Genomic DNA, 17,786 nt, shown 5'->3' on the forward strand with positions numbered 1-17,786 from the left:
TAACAGATTCCATTTTTTTTCTAAAGAATTGATGCTATTTCCAAAATTTCTAAAAGGTATGTTACCGTACCACACACATCTAGTTCACAGTGTAATGTGGGTAAAGACGTTACATAGCATTGATTGGCACACTCTCTTACATTGCAGATCATATCTACATTTACAGTTCCCTGATGTACACAACTTTGCTTATGTTCATTCTCCGTTCTTTGTTTCTGAGAGAGGGGAAAAAAAATGCTTTAACCCTGTCCTTAGCTCTGTCACATTTTGGTTATTTGCCAAGTTGTCTGTGGATTAAAGTAACAGTTTGATATGGGAGTGTCCATGAGACACCAGATTGTCTTGTCTGGTCACTGAATGAAATCATTCTTGATTGTTTAGGTGTTGTAAAGAAACTGTTTCATCTCCATTACATTAATTGCTTAAAACTGTACACAACTACCCCATTGTTTAATTTGAAACCTGCTGGATTACTGCACCAGCAATTTTCTTTCCTCTCCTTTGGACACAGGTGAGGTCCCAGAAGACTAGAGGGTAGCTAATGTCGTACCGCTGTTTAAAAAAGGTAGTAGGGATAACCCTGGAAATTATAGACCAGTGAGTTTGACATTGGTGGTAGGAAAATTAATGGAAAAAATAATTAGGGGTAGGATGTATGAGCATTTGGAGCGTTGTGATCTGATTAGGGATACGCAACATGGCTTTGTTAGGGGGAGGTCTTGCCTGTGTATATGGTGATGGAATTAGCAACTGGAGGTGAACTTTTTGATAGGATCATAGCCAAAGGCTCCTTTACTGAAAGAGATGCCACCAGAGTTCTGCAAATGGTTCTTGAAGGAGTTAAATATTTGCATATCCTTGGCATCACCCATAGAGACCTGAAACCTGAAAACTTGCTGTACTGTCATCCAGGTGCTGATTCCAAAATTATGATCACAGATTTTGGATTAGCAAGCACTCCAAAGAAAGGCGATGACTGTCTCATGAAGACTACCTGTGGCACCCCAGAGTACATTGCTCCCGAAATCCTCGTGAGGAAGCCTTACACAAATTCTGTTGACATGTGGGCACTGGGTGTAGTCTCCTACATTTTATTAAGTGGAACTATGCCCTTTGAAGATGACAATCGCACACGATTATATAGACAGATATTGAAGGGTAAATACAGTTACTCAGGGGAGGTAAGTAGCATTAAAATATTGCATTCAACAAAACTTTTGATTGGAAGAAAAAGATCATATGAAATTGGTGCATGGGTATCAGTATCTCTATTGTCATGAAACCTTGTTTTTAGATTTTTAGTCTGATTTTCTGATTCTGGTCCTTACTCCATGCCCCAGCAAGCAGCAGTAATGATCTTAACACTATTTTCTGTATTGGCAGTGAGTTTTCAGAGTTGCAGGGTACTTTGCAAGAATCAGATTCTTACAATGTTCCTAGAACCCAGCATTGAGGGGACCGAGGCATTAAGGGTGATTTAGTTTTGTGCAAATTTCCCCTAACCCATTTAGAAAGGAAACAGGGCACTTGGAATTAAATAGCCTTGTTACATTTAGAATGCATGTTATAATTCTGCTTCTTAGGACTATATTTTCCCAGCCCTTTGTGGGGGATGGGGTTGGATGTGTGTGGGGCGCGATAGATTAATTTAAGATAAAAGGGTGGCTAGCTCCCCAACGTGTGCTGATGCATGTATTTTCCAGAAGCAGTGGTAACAGCAATGAACCTGGCAATGGTGGGCAGAGTAACATGGAGTACAATGTTAGCAAGTGTGAGGTTATCCACTTTGACAGGAATAATAGTAGGAGGGATTACTATTTAAAGGGTGAAAAGCTGCAGCATGCTACGGTGCAGAGGGACCTGGGGGTCCTTGTGCATGAGTCGCAAAAACCCAGTCTGCAGGTGCAGCAGGTGGTCAGGAAGGCGAATGGGATGCTGGCCTTCATAGCGAGGGGGATAGAATATAAAAGCAGGGAGGTCTTGCTGCAACTGTACAGGGTACTGGTGAGGCCGCAGCTGGAGTACTGTGTGCAGTTTTGGTCGCTGCACTTGCGTATGGATATTTTGGCCTTGGAAGGAGTGCAGAGGAGGTTCACCTAGGCTGATACCGGAGATGAGGGGGTTGGACTATGAAGAGAGGCTGAATAGACTGGGTCTGTACTCGTTGGAGTTTAGGAGGATGGGGGGGATCTTATAGAGACGTATAAGATAATGAGGGGATGGATAGAGTAGAGGTAGAGAGATTCTTCCCGCTTAGAAAGGACAGCAGGACTAGAGGGCACAGCCTCAAGTTAAGGGGGGTACAGTTTAGAATGGAGTTGAGGAAGAACTTCTTCACTCAAAGGATGGTGAATCTCTGGAATTCTCTGCCCGTTGAAGTGGTGGAGGTTACCTCGCTAAATATATTTAAGACACGGGTAGATAGGTTTTTGGTAGACAAGGGAATTAAGGGTTATGGGGAGAAAGCGGGAAAGTGGAACTGAGCCACTTCAGATCAGCCATGATCTTACTGAATGGCGGGGCAGGCTTGGAGGGCTAGATGGCCTACTCCTGCTCCTATTTCTTATGTTCTTACGAATCTGGTAGAATTCTTTGAGGAGGTGACAAAAATGGTTGACGATGGGCGAGCCGTTGATGTCATCTATATGGATTTCAGTAAGGCGTTTGACAAAGTCCCTCATGGTAGGCTGGTAGAAAAGGTTAAGGCGCATGGGATACAAGGGCAGGTAGCTAGGTGGATTGAGAACTGGCTGGGCAATAGGAGACAGAGGGTAGTTGTTGAGGGGACCTTTTCAGTCTGGAGGCCAGTGACCAGTGGGGTGCCGCAGGGCTCAGTACTGGGACCTCTCCTCTTTGTAGTATACATAAACGACTTGGAAGAGAGCGTACGTGGTGTGATCAGCAAGTTTGCTGATGACACCAAGATGGCAGGATTGGCGGATACTGAGGTGGAATGTCAGGTGATACAGCAGGATATAGATAGGTTGGTACATTGGGCAGATAGGTGGCAGATGGAATTTAATCCTGACAAATGCGAGGTGATGCATTTTGGAAGGAATAATGCAGAGAGGAGCTACGTGATAAAAGGTAGACCGATTAGGAGTATAGAAATACAGAGGGACCTGGGAGTGCAGGTTCACAAGTCTATGAAGGTGGCGACATAAGTAGAGAAGGTTGTGAGGAAAGCTTATGGAATGCTAGCCTTTATAGGAAGGGGTATAGAGTATAGGAGCTGCCGTCTAATGCTTCAGTTGTACAGAACGTTGGTTAGACCGCATTTGGAGTACTGCGTCCAGTTCTGGTCACCTTACTACCGGAAGGATGTGGAAACTCTGGAGAGGGTGCAGAGGAGGTTTACCAGGATGTTGCCTGGCATGGAAGGACTGAGTTACAAGGAAAGGTTGGAGAAACTGGGACTTTTCTCCTTGGAAAGACAGAGATTAAGGGGAGACATGATAGAGGTATATAAGATACTGAAGGGAATAGATAGAGTCAATAGTGATAGGCTGCTCCCTAGATTGGGTACAATTACGAGAGGTCATGATCTAAGGGTGAGGGGGGAGAAGTATAATTTGGACGTGAGAGGAAGGTTCTTCACGCAGAGGGTCGTGGGGGTGTGGAACGCGCTACCGAGTAGGGTGGTGGAGGCAGGAACGTTGGACTTGTTTAAGGTTCAGTTAGATAGACACATGAGTGAAACAAGGATGGAGGGTTATAGTAGGGGCTATTAAATAGGGTCAGAGCCTCGGGAGACACCGGAAATGCAGACTTACATGTTAACGTTTTTGTCTTTTTATTCCGCAGGTGGCGGTCCACCTTGTTGTCAAACGAGGGGCATGCACACGGTGGGTCGTGCGTGGGCTGCTCTTGGAGGTTCCGGGAGTGGCCTAGTACTTCGTGTCGGTGTGTGTGCTTGATCCTGGACTGGTAGACGGGCGCCGCAACAGCTCAGTGACTAGCACTGCTAGCTGTGCAGATACATGGATTTGGGCCTGTGTCTGTGGGAGTTTGCGCATTCTCCCTGTGGTTGCGTGGGTTTCCTCCGGGTGCTCCGGTTTCCTCCCACACCCCAAAGGTGTGCTCTTAGGCTGATTGGTGTACCAAATTGACACTATTCTCCCCTGAATCTGGCTAAGTTAGGGGTTCCACTCACATACACGCAGGGCAGGGTAGGTGTAGGAGGATGCGGCGGCGCGGGCTCGTTGGGCCGAAGGGCCTGTTTCCCATTTGTTCTTTGTTCTTTGTTCTTTGTCCTCTACCTTGACCTTCCTTTTTAATAACCTTTTTTTATCATATTTTAACTAAGATGTTAAACTGGGCTCTTGATCCGCCACCTCATCTGCCCCATCAGTTTCCAGTAAGAAGTCTCACAACACCAGGTTAAAGTCCAACCAGTTTATTTGATAGTAAACCCACAGCTTTCGGAAACACTGTTCCTTTGTCAGGTGTGTGTGTTTCTGAAAGCTTGTGGGTTTGCTATCAAATAAACAGGTTGGACTTTAACCTGGTGTTGTGAGACTTCTTATTATGTTTACCCCAGTCCAACGCCGGCATCTCCACATCATGACCATCAGTTCCCCACAGGGCCATCTGTTACCTGTTCTTAAGTTTTGCTTTCACAGCACGCTGACCTTTGTTCTGCTATTAGCACGTCCTGCTATCTGACCTTTATGCCACTATTTGCACCTTCTTTAGTCTTTAATGCTATCATTAATACCCATTTGTCTTGACTTGATTTGACATCTTTATCAAATCTCTCCTAGCTCCCAGCTATCAACGACCTTGTGTTTTGCTCCACCTGCCCCATCCCCTCTTAAACAGTACAAAATCCATCACATTTCCCCCTCTCTTCAACTCTGAAGGACGGTCATACAGACTCAACATTAACCCTGTTTCTTTCTCCAGACCTGCAAGGCAGGATTTCCCAGCTGCACTCACCCCAAAACTGGAAAATCCCCCCTGAGGTTAATGAACCTTTGCATGGTCCACCTCCCTCCCCCCACAGTTCCTTTGGTGGATAGGATGGGAAAATCCCCCCTCCCTCCCCCACCACTGAGTTTTCCAGCATTTTCTGCTTTTGTTTCCTATTTCCAACATCTGCTGGGGTTGGGAGTTAAGTCTTACAAGAATGACTTGTTGGGGTGGCATGGTGGCACAATGGTTAGCACTGCTGCTTCAGAGCGCCAGGGACCCGGGTTCAATTCTGGCTTCGGGTCACAGTCTGTAGAGTTTGCATGTTCTCCTCGTGTCTGCGTGGGTTTCCTCCGGGTGCTCCGGTTTCCTCCTACAGTCCAAAAATGTGCGTGTTAGGTTGACTGGCCATGCTAAATTGACCCTTAGTATCAGGGGGCTTAGCAGGGTAAATATGTGGGGTTACAGGGATAGGGCCTGAGTGGGACTGTGGTTGGTGTTGACTCAATGGGCTGAATGGACTCTTTATGCATTGTAGGGATTCCCTGATTCTATGACTTACATTTATGTTATATTTTTAATATAACAAATCATCCAAAAGGTTTCACAGAAGCATAACTGGGCAATCTTGAACGTAAAGCACAGTGAGAAATGTGGGTAAACTGTCACTGCATTGTTGCACCCTCTGATACCAACTGCCTGGATTCTGCTCCAAAACTCATGTCTGTTGGCTAAAGGAAAGGCATGCTTATCAGTACAAAATGTTTCTGGTGTAAGTAAACAGGATAAAAAAACAACTAAACACATCAGTAACTACAAAAATCGAGCTGTTGATTCTGAAATTTGATAGTCTTGTAGACATTCTCTGACTTACTCAAATACTCGTTCAAGGAGTGCCAAGATCCACAGAGATTAGGAATCTTAGAATCCCGACAGTGCAGAAGGAGGCCATTTGGCCCATTGAATCTTTACCGATCACATTCCCACCCAGGCCCTTTTCCCGTAAGCCCACATACTTACCATGCTACTCCCCCTGACACTAGAGCCAATTTAGCATGGCCAGTCAGCCTAACCTGCACATCTTTGGACTGTGGGGTAAACACAGTAAGAAGTCTGACAACACTAGGTTTAAGTCCAACTGATTTATTTGATAGTAATAAATCGGTTGGACTTGAACCTGGTTTTGTCAGACTTCTTACTGTATTTACCCCAGTCCAACGCCGGCATCTCCACATCTGTGGGAGAAAACCAGGGCACCCGGAGGTAACCCACGTAGACACAAGAAGAATGTGCAAACTCCACACAGACAGTGACCTGGGGTCAGAATTGAACCCAGGCCCCTGGCTTTGTGAGACAGCAGTGCTAACCACTATGCTACCGTGCTGCCCCAGCATTGCAGACTTGCTGGATCTCAGCCTGAAAACCCCTCCTTTTAGATCTTTCTTGTTTACTGCAGTTTTCTTTTTTCCCAGGAAATTTAAGGATAGAGTTATGTTGATGGCAGATTTGGTGCCTAAAGCTTTTAGAGTATTGTAGTTTATACATTTCCTGCTAGTCTAATGAGAGACACTTCTCTGGGATAATTGGGGTAGCACAGTGGTTAGCACTGGGACCAGGGTTTGATTCCAGCCTTGGGTGACTATCTGTGTGGAGTTTGCACGTTCTCCTCGTGCCTGCTTGGGTTTTCTCTGGGTGCTCTGGTTTCTTTCCACCGTCCAAAGATGTGCAGGTTAAGTGGATTAACCATGGTAAATGCGCAAGGTTGTGTGAATGGACTTGGGTAAGATGCCCTTTTGGGGAGTCAGTGCGGACTTGATGGGCTGAATGTCTTCTCCTGCACCATAGGGATCCTGTGATTCTTATTTTCCTTCAGTAACTTTTACTGCTTCAGCGCTCTCACTCGGCACCACTTGGAAAGACTGAAATTTATTTACACACCACACAAAGCTCCCAAAAGCTGCCGGCTGTTTTGGAAATTCATTGTGAAGCTTAACTTCGAAGGTCGTGTGTGTGAAACGGAACATTTAAAATCCCTCCTTTCAAAATTTTAACCAACGTGTTTTGTCAATTTGAAACCAATATAAACGTTTGTTGAGTTGCTGCGAACATTCCGGTGAATACAGTTACAAACAGATTCATTAAGACCAGGTGTAGGCCATTCAGCCCTCTCCAGCCTGCTCTGCTATTCAATGAGATTGTGACTGACCTGATGTAACCTCTACTGCATCTGCCTACCCCTGAGACGCAACCACCATGTCCCCACCCACTGCTTATCAAGAATCTATCTAGCTGTGCCATTCAAATACTCTGCTTCCACTGCCTTTTGAGGAAGAGAGTTCTAGGGACATGTGACGCTCTTTGACAGGGTACCACATGGTAGGTTGTTGCATAAGGTTAAATCTCATGGAATCCAAGGTGAGGTAGCCAATTGGATACAAAATTGGCTTGAAGACAGTGGGTGGTTGTACAGGGTTGTTTTTCAAACTGGAGGCCTGTGACAAGCGGTGTGCCTCAGGGATCGGTGCTAGGTCCACTATTATTGTCATTTATATTAATGATTTGGATGAGAATTTAGGAGGCATGGTCAGCAAGGTCGCAGATGACACCAAGATTGGTGGCGTAGTGGACAATGAAGAAGGTTATCTAGGATTGCAACAGGATCTTGCTCAATGGGGTCAGTGGGCCGATGAATGGCAGATGTAGTTTAATTTGGATAAATGCGAGGTAATGCATTTTGGTAGATTGAATTGGGGTAGGACCTACTCAGTTAAAGGTAGGGTGTTGGAGAGAGTTACAGAACAAAGAGATCTCGGGGTACAGGTTCATAGCTCCTTGCAAGTGGAGCCACAGATGGACAGGGTGGTGAAGAAGATGTTCGGCATGCTTGGTTTCTTGGTCAGGACGTTGAATATGGAAATTGGGACGTCTTGTTGAAGTTCTACAAGACATTAGTAAGACCTCATTAGGAATGCTATGTACAGTTCTGGACATCCCCTATTATAGAAAGAATATTTTTAAGCTAGAAAGGGTGCAGAAAAGATTTACTAGAATGCTACCAGGACTTGATGGATTGAGTTATAAGGAGAGGCTGGATAGACTGGGACTTTTTCTCTGGAGCATAAGAAGCTTGGGGGTAACCTTATAGAGGCCTATAAAATAATGAAGGGCACCGATAAGGTAAATAGTCAACTTCCTTTCCCAAAGGTAGGGGATTCTAAAACTAGAGGGCAGAGGTTTAAGGTGAGAGGGGAGAGATACAAGAGTCCAGAGGGGCAATTTCTTCACACAGAGGGTGGTGAGTGTCTGGAACAAGCTGCCAGAGGCAGTATTCAAGGCGGGTACAATTTTGTCCTTTAAAAAGCATTTAGACAGTTACATGGGTAAGATGGGTATAAAGAGATATGAGCCAAATGCAGGCAATTGGGATTGGCTTACTAATTAAAAACTGGGCAGCATGGACAAGTTGGGCCAAAGGGCCTGTTTCCATGCTGTAAACCTCTATGATTCTGAGAGAAAGAATCTCTCCTTGTCTCTGTCTTAATGTTTTGTTGATTTAAATGATAAAATTACATTGCTGCTGCTGCTTCTGATCCTCTTCAATGATCTAATCAGCGAATTATGATGAAATAAGTAGCGCACAGGGGAGATGTGGAGCGATAGATAAGACTAGAATATGCATCAGGTCAGTCTGTGTAAAAATAACATTTTGGTGTGCAAAACCTTTCATCTGATGAAATGTACACAGCCAAATCATTGTAACTGGTAATGAAAACAGAAAGTTGTGGAAATATTGGGCCTTTCAGGCAACGTCTGTGCAGAAAGAAGAATAATGCTCCAGGTCAATGAGCTTGCATCAGAACTAGAAATTATTGGAGGTGAAGTGGTTGCAGTGAGAGCCAGCTTCACGGAGCTATATACGTCTTTGAAGGGGATAAGCAAGTTGAATCTGCGAAGGCTATTGGTGGGGTTTTCCACTCTTCCTGTTGGTGGGACTGAGTCAAACCCCCCACCCCTCCACTCACTGTCTCCACAGCTCCTTCCTCGGCAGCAGGGTATGTGAGCTACACACAAAAGCCTTGGACCTCAGCAAGACCGGAAATTCATGGAATCTCTACGGTGTAGAAAGAAGCCATTTGGCCCTTCGAGTCTGCACCGACAACGCTCCCATCCACGCTCTATCCCCATAACCCCACATATTTACCCTATTAATCTCCCTGACACTAAGGGACAATTTACCGTGGCAAATCAACCCAACCTGCACATCTTTGGACTGTGGGAGGAAACCTCAGCGCCCGGAGGAAACCCACGCAGACATGGGGAGAACGAGCGGACTCTACACAGTCACCCAAAGCTGGAATTGAACCTGGGTTCCTGGCGATGTCAGGCAGCAGTGCTAACCATGGGCATCCACAGCGGGAAATCCAATCAATGAGGCGGAAAATCCGGGCCTATAGTTTATGGTTAGAAAAACATATTGAGATCCTTGGCATTATCGACAGAGGCACAGAGTACAGTAACAAATGACTTACACTACAATCACTGGCTAGTTCTCAGCTGGAACTACATTGTACAGAGGATTTTGATTTGATTTATTATTATCACATGTATTAATATACAGTGAAAAGTATTGTTTCTTGCGTGCTATACAGACAAAGCATACCATTCATAGAGAATAAGAAATTTACAAGAAATAAATCTGTTACGTAGAGAGAATGAAGAAGCTTGGGTTGCTTTCTTTCTGACAGTGAAGTTTGGAGGAGGATTGACAGCTTTTCAAAATGATTACTTTTAATGTGAGTAAATAAGGAGAAATTGTTGGCAGTGACTGAAGGATTGGTGAAGCAGAAGATGCAGATTTAATATGATTGGCAAAAGAACCAGAATAGGAAAGTTTCTAATGAGGGGTCATTGGTCTGAACTGTTACCTCTGTTTCTCTCTCCACAGATGCTATCTAACCTGCTGACTATTAAAAACATTTCCGCTTTTCTATTCGTAACGTCAAGAATGGGGAGGTGCTGGTGTAGAGGTCTTGTCACTGGACTAGTAATCCAGAGACCTGGGTTAATGCTTTGTGGACCACAGTTCGAATCCCACCATGGCGCATGGTGAAATTTGAATTCAATAAAAATTTAATAAATGACTCCTCTGATGAAGGAGCGGCGCTCCGAAAGCTGGTGATTCCAAATAAATCTGTTGGATTTTAACCTGGTGTTGTGAGACTTCTCATTGTGCCCACCCCAGTCCAATGCCAGCATCTCTACATCACCACTAAAAATATGGAATTAAAAGTCTAATGATGACCATTGTTGATTATTGTAAAAAAAAAACCCATCTGGTTCACTAATGACCTTTAGGGAAGGAAATCTGCCATCCTTACCTGGTCTGGCCTACATGTGACTCCAGATCCACAGCTCTGAAATGGCCTAACAAACCACTCAGTTCAGGGGCAATTAGGGATGGGCAACAAATGCTGGCCCAGCCAGCAACAGCCAGATCCCATGAATGAATAACAGAAAACTACACAGGAAATCTCTGAAATATTAGTTTACGGGTGTCTCGGTGGTTAGCATTGATGCCTCAAAGGGTCAGGGACCTGGGTTCAATTCTGGCCTATGGTGACTGTCTGTGTGAAGTTTGCACGTTATCCCTGTGTCAGCATGGGATTCTTCTGGTTTCTTCCCACAATCCAAAGATATGCAAGTCAGATTGATTGGCCATGCCTTAGTGTCAGGGGGATTAATGAGAAAAATCCATGGGGATAGGGCCTGGATGGGATTGTTGTCGGTGTGGGCCTGATGGGCTGAATGACTTCTTTCTGCACTGTAGACATCCTGTGTATTTTGTTAGCACTGTTGCCTCAGGGACCCAGTTCCAGCCTCGGGTCACTGTCTGTGTGGAGTTTGCACATTCTCCTCATGTCTGCGTGGGTTTCCTCTCGGTGCTCCGGTTTCCTCCCTCAGTCCGATGTTGTGCGGGTTAGGTTGGTTTGGCCGTGCTAAATTGCCCCTTAGTGTCAGAGGGATTAACAGGGTAAATATATAGGGTTATAGGAATAGGGCTTGGGTGGGATTGTGGTTGGTGCAGACTCAATAGGCCAAGTGGCCTTCTTCAGCACTAAGATTCTATGGATTATCCACTACTGCGATGGCAAGTTTATAAAGTGAGATGGGATGCAGAATGCAAACCTAAAAAAAAAATCACTGTGTTACTATGATTTGTCTGGAATGCCTGAAAGGGCGATTGAACCAGATTTACCAATGGCTTTCAAAGGGAATTGAATTTTTTGAATTGGAAATAAATGATAGGCCTATGGAGAAAGAGTGAGGTGTGGGGGGAACAGTGGTCAGATCGCTCTATCTGCACTAGCATAGGCAGGATTGATTGACCCTTGTGGCTTTTAAGTGAATGAGACGTCTTCTTAAAAAGTGCATTCAAACAGGACTCCTCCAGTCGATGCGAATGAGGAAACAAGACGTTACTGGAAAGCCAGACTGTGTACTGCGAGAATAAGCAATTATTTCTGAGCTGTTGGAAGGGACGCAGGGTTAGATTTTCCTTATCATTAAATGTGGTCTTCCTTTTGAAATGCCCAGCTAGCTGGACATGAGATAAAAAGTGTCAAAAGATGAGGAAGTGAAATGCCCAACTAAACACTCCCTTCTGGTGTGCCACAGTCCTCTACTTCCTCAAGATGCTTGTTTGTTGTTTAGGAGCTCTCTTGTTCGCGTTTCCCTGTTTGGGTGTTTTTCTTCCGGCTGGTTGTCCAGTTAGCATCAATATTTGCAAACCTTCTTGCAACGGGACATTATCTGTAAACATTGTGTCCTCTTTGTTCCTTGGGCTGATCCTTGTTGCATTTCTTGAATTAATTAGTATTAACATTGCAGAAACTGAGCAGTACTGAAGTTGTAGACATGCTAAATCTTTTATCAGTTCATCTGTGTTGTGTGCGTTACTAGTAAAGTTTATTAGTCACAAGTAGGCTGACATTAAAAAGGCAATGAATTTGAAAATCTTCTAGTCATCGCACTCCAGCACCTGTTTGGGTTACACTGAGGGAGAATTTAGCACAGCCAATGCACCTCAGAGGACGTTTTCTGACTGTGGAAAGAAACTGGAGCACGAGGAGGAAACCCACGCAGACACAGGGAGAATGTGCAAACTCCACACAGACAGTGATCCAAGCCGGGTCCCTGGCGCTGTGAGGCAGCAGTGCTAACCGCTCTGCCACCATGCCATCCACATTGTGTCTTTATTCAGCTGTTCCATTTGCAACAAGGGGCTTACCTTATGATGAAAGGGTGAACAGGATGGGCCGACACCCATCAGAGTTTAGGAAAATGAGAGGTGATTTTATTGAATCTGAAAGGTCCTGAGAGGATTTGGTAGGGTAGATATTCAGAAGATGCTATTTGTGGGAGAGACTAGAACCAGGAGACACAGTTTAAGAAAGTGGTCTGCCGTTTAAGATGGAGAGGAGGAGAGTTTATTTTTTCTCAAAAATAAAGAGAGTTTGGCTGGTCATTGAATTTATTCAAGGTAGGGTCAGCCAGATTCTTGACAAATAAGGGAAGGACAGCAAAGTGGAGCTCGGACAACAAAGTGGAGTTCACACAGCAACCAGATCAGCCATGATCTTATTTGGGTGCAAAGGGCTTGAATGGCTTACTCCTACTCCTACGTCCAATGTTCCTATGAACTTTCTTCCCCCCCCCCTTTTCAGGAACTATATTTCTGGTGTTTATCCCAAATCTGTTATTAACCTTGTTTGCAAGAGTTTTAGTATTCCAGTTTCTTCTTGTTATTTTTCTTGCTTACAGATTGTGGCATTTCGTTCCACTCCCACACTACAGTTTTAGTGCAAATTGTGCCAGGGTTAGAAGCCAAGTCCTGACCTGGGTCTGAATTGAGCCTCTCTAGAGCGCTGAATTTGCATTACTGCAGAATCACTAACACCAGGTTTGCATCCCTCCGGGTTAGTCTCAGTATAAAGCTGGTAGCACTTTGCGGGGCGACTGTGGCTTTGTAGTGATGTCGCTGGGCTAGTAAATCCAGGTCAAGGTCCAGGCTAATGCTCAACCATAGCAGCTGGTGAAAGCTAGTCTCGCTAATGGTGACCATGACAAAAATAGCTTCTGCCTGAATCCTTTATTCTCAAAAATTACATAAAAGGACACAAGATTCAGGGCACATGACAGTGGAAAGCTACAGTATCTAACATGCACAGTGCAACAAAATAAAAGCATTTCTCCAAACAGCTATCATTGACTTATTAAAAGCCCATCTGATTCACTAATGTCCTTTTAGGGAAGAAAATCTGCTGTCCTTATCTGATCTGGTCTACAAGTGACTCCAGAGCCACAGCAATGTTGTTGACTCCTTGTTGCCCTCTGGAATGGCCCAACTAGCTACTCAGTTCAAGAGCAACTAATGATGAGCAACAAATGCTGGCCCAGCCAGCGACACCCACGTACTGTGAAAAATGAAGAAAGAAATCTTCATGCCACAGAGTCGCTGATCCTCATGGAGCAGTTGGTGCAGGAGTCTCCTGAAATGAGTAAATGATCGGAATGCTGCTGCCAGTTACTCAGGAATCGTGTTCCAGTCTCTGTCTACACATTTCACACTCAGTTTTCAAGGAAACTGAGTCACGTGCAAGCATTTAATGCAAAGCACAAAAATGGAACTACTTTCTATAGTGACTGACAAATTCTTCCTTTCCTCCTCTTCTCCTCTGGCTGTATTACCAATTACTGCCTCGGGCTCACTAATAGAATTATAAGGGTATCTGAGATAGCAAGAGTTAATGTAGGATTGGGAAACCATGCAGTGCCATGAAAAGTGACACATGACCTGAGGCTAAGGTCACTTGTGGATTGGACGGAGACCTGTGTAAAAGCAAGCATGGAATCAGCTCATCGTTTGGGCTATACTTTGTGTACATGTACATAATTTTGTGTTATTAATAAACAGGTGATGTTCAACCATTCAAGGGTCAAAACACCTCTGAGTTGCCTACTGAACATACAACAGTTATTGTTGACAAAATAGCTTCAATGGGGATGCAAGGTGGAGCATTGGGTTCAAAAATATTTCTTTGCAGTCAGCAACTGTTTAAAGCCTTTTAGCTATTGGGATGAAAGTCCTGTCTGGTTACTGCCTGCGTGTGTCTGAAGCGAATGAATTTTGTCTTAATAGAATTCTCAATGGGTACAGGCCCTCGGTGCCAGTGGTCTTTAATTTATGTTAGCCTTCCCAGTCAGAAGTCACAGAAGAGTTTGTACAAGGTGTAATCCAAGTATTGCATTCGTACTGACACTTGTGTCCCTTCTCTATTTGCAGAGTGTCCTGTATTCACACAGCCCCTGACAGATATCACTGCGGACGAAAGCAGCACCATCACGCTACGGGCAAAAGTTACTGGAACGCCTCCAATCACCATATCCTGGTTTATAAATGGTGAGATTGAACGCTGATGATGGGTGTTAAAACTACGGGGCCACTGGGAGGCCGATTTCAATCGGGAGGCCACACTAAAAACTTTCTGATATCCAAGACTTAATCTGTAACACACAAAAACGTGAGGGCCGATTTTGAATCTATAAATGAATGTGCTTTGTTGAGTAAAAATCTCCCCTGTAGCAGTCTGAATGCTATAATTATGAGTTAATTATGAGCGCAGTTGGCGATTCATTGTTAGTCCAGTGCTTGTGATTTCAAGGTTGAACATCCTCAATATGGGATGGAGATGCTGGTGCTGGACTGGGCTGGACATAGTAAGAAGTCTCTCAACACTAGGTTGGAGTCCAACAGGTTTATCTGGAATCACAAACTTTTGGAGCATTTCTCCTTCACTCATTCACTCATCTGATGAAGGAGCAGCGCTCAAAGCTCATGGTTACAGATAAACCTGTTGGACTTTAACCTGGTGATGTGAGACTTCTTACTGTATCCTCAATATGATTTTTATAACTAATGTCTTGCTTTCATTGACTTCAGAATATTCAAACCCTTTGGTGTGAGCAATTTAATGACATCAAGTCAGCTATATTAATCATTCATGGTGTCTGTCAGCCATACTTCTTCATGGGGGAGATGACAGCATTGTAATAATGTCACTGGAACAGTAATTTAGAAGCCCAAGGTTCAAATCCCACCATGACAGCTGGTGGAATTTAAATTCAATTAATAATCTGGGATCGAAAAGTTAGTCTTGGCGTCACAAACCCAACTAACATTGAAGGTGTCCAAACCTGGAACACTGGTTCATGGAGTTATATAATTTTGCTTAAAAGAATGGTGTGAGGAGCTATGTGCAAGAGCCAATGAGAATTGTTACTGCCCAGTCATAGTCTATTATTAAAGACTATTTATTACAATAAAGAAAAGACCCATATACACAAGCAGGACTATAATGATCTAAGACAGTTACATATAGGAACTACTAAGTAGACATGTAAATAATACCCTTTTTGACTCTGAGGACATTTACGAGATCTGAACTCTTTCAGAACTTCTCTCTTCCCAAACAACATCCAATTTGATAGATCTTGAAGTAAATGCCACCTTATAGTTGCCACACTGTTATGTTTGAGTAGTTATTCTGGGAAATGTCCCTTCTTGGTTCAGTGAAGATATAGTTTTAACTGTGTCCACAAAGGTTTCTGCACTCTTGCTTCTAGCTTGCGAGCTAGAACTGGCTCACAGGTTGCTAGATGGAAAACCTGCCTCTCAGGCTGCTGGATGGAATCTATCTCATGTTTCCACGAAAGGCTGGCAATTGTCCTATAATTTTTCCTTTGGTTCTTTCTGTGTATTTACTATCTGTCCCTCAGCGTCTGTAGTCCTAAAAGATTAACAACGTATGCCATCCCTGAATGGTTTTCCATCGTCTAATGTTTCTTATTAGCAGGATACTGTGTTCTTCTGGTCTGTCAACAAGTGCTAATCTTTTTACTGGCATCCTGTGAAATACCTTCTAAACTGTTTTGTCACATTCTTGTATTGTTTGTTACAAAGCACAGTTGTGATAATGATGGTGGCCGTGAAACCATTATTGATTGTGGTAGACACCCATCATGGTTCACTAATGTCCTTTAGGGAAGGAAATCTGCTGTCCTTACCCGGTCTGGCCTACATGTGATTCCAGAGCCACAGCGATGTGATTGATTCTAAACCACCCTCTGAAATGGTGTGGCAAGACACTCAGTTCAAGGGCAATTATGGACAGGTAACACACGCTGGCCTGGTCAGTGATGCCCCCATTCCAAGAAAGAATTTTCTTTTCAAAAGAGCCTCTGGCAGCTGAATCCGAGAAACACTTGCTTTTTATGATGCTTTCTGTTTATTGAGTGATAGCCAAAGCTGTAATGAAGAGTTCAGTGCAGGGAAGGCAAATGGGAATTCATAAAATAAATAATTTTGCCTCTTTTTGGTGGCCGCTGATTGGCGTAGGCTGTAGGCTTAATTCCTGCCCTGCTTGTCACTTCCCGATGGGGCCTTTCAAGAGTTGTTAAGCCACTGATTTATATGTTTAAGGGTCATAACGCCTCTTTTAGGTGTTCACTTAGGACACCAAGTAAAATAAATTTAAGTTTATTTATTAGTGTCACAAGTAGACTTACATTAACGCTGCAATGAAGTCACTGTGAAAATCCCCTAGTCGCCACACTCCGGCACCTGTTCGGGTACATTGAGGGAGAATTTAGCACAGCCAATCCATTAACCAGCATGTCTTTCAGACTGTGGGAGGAAACCAGAGCATCTGGAGGAAACCCATGCAGACACTGGGAGAATGTACAGACTCCACACAGACAGTGACCCAAGCTGGGAATCGAACCTGGGTACCTGAAGCTGTGAGGCAGTGGTGCTAACCACTGTGCCACCGTGCTATCCCCACAGCTTGAGTAGACAGGGTGCAGGCAGCTCTATTTGTAGATGAGTCTGCGTTATTCCTGCTTTATATCCAAGAAGCAACTGCTGAATGGTGAAGTGTTACAATTCCCCCAGCCAATCCCTGAATTCTTAACATGTTGGGAATTAATGATGCTGACCATAAGATTCCTAAACATGATGTTAATGACCAGCGTCACCTTCCTCTCCATCACCATCAGGATGGCCAGTGAGCAATAGCAGAGGTCGGTCAGGGATAGCACACTCTCAGCTGCAGGTGACAATGCTCAGTGCCCTGAATAACTGAAAGACAGGCTTGGAGTTCAAACAGACGCGGACATCAGCAACGTGGGTGCTTGCAGTGATTTATTTCCCCCCATCAGCCCTCAAACCTTCATTACTGTGAACCATTCCCAAGCTGTTTTACACTGTGACCCCCACTTTGACACTGTAGAGTTAATGTCATCCCTGAAGTGACAAACACAAAACAGAAAGAAAGCAGCAACATTCAGTATAGAATTACAAATCTTTATGCATTATAGATCATGATGTAATGTATCATGAAAATCTGTAATTTGCTTTGTAAAAAAAAAATTAATATTTCATGTGCAATTATTTAGATTTCAGTCGAGGTCTCTATCGTCCCCGTCTTAGAAAACGCAGTGAAGATCCTCTCCTCCTGCTTTCTGGCCCAGGATGTCTACCCATGCACCTTCTGCACTCTGCCCCCTATAAAGATGGCAACTGTGTCAATGTCCTGCAGCGCTTTGCCCCCTATAAAGATGTCCGCCATAAACCCAGCTCTAACTGTGGGGAGAAATCCTGCAGCTGCAAACGCAGGACCAGTAGCTTCTCACTCTGGGTTTGCAGCCCTCACAATATCGTTGTGAAGTTTCCCCATCTGCCCACCAGCTCCGTTGCTCTCCCACGTTAGAGAGCAACTAGGAGAGGAGCACTGCACAGGGAGGCCAAGGTGCCGCCT

General features: G+C 44.3%; 1 protein-coding gene across 1 annotated transcript in view; it reads left to right on the forward strand.

Annotated features, from left to right (window-relative positions):
• LOC145359161 (myosin light chain kinase, smooth muscle-like) overlaps window positions 1-17,786 on the forward strand; it is a 77,826-nt gene that overhangs the window by 10,836 nt on the left and 49,204 nt on the right. The window contains exon 2 of the mRNA XM_080213590.1: window positions 14,255-14,371. Within this exon, the coding sequence (XP_080069716.1) occupies window positions 14,255-14,371 (117 nt within the window). The remainder of the gene's footprint in view (window positions 1-14,254; window positions 14,372-17,786) is intronic.

This window comes from Carcharhinus amblyrhynchos, chromosome 27 (assembly GCF_965287045.1).
Source record: "Carcharhinus amblyrhynchos chromosome 27, sCarAmb.v2.hapA, whole genome shotgun sequence".
Lineage (NCBI taxonomy): Eukaryota > Metazoa > Chordata > Chondrichthyes > Carcharhiniformes > Carcharhinidae > Carcharhinus > Carcharhinus amblyrhynchos.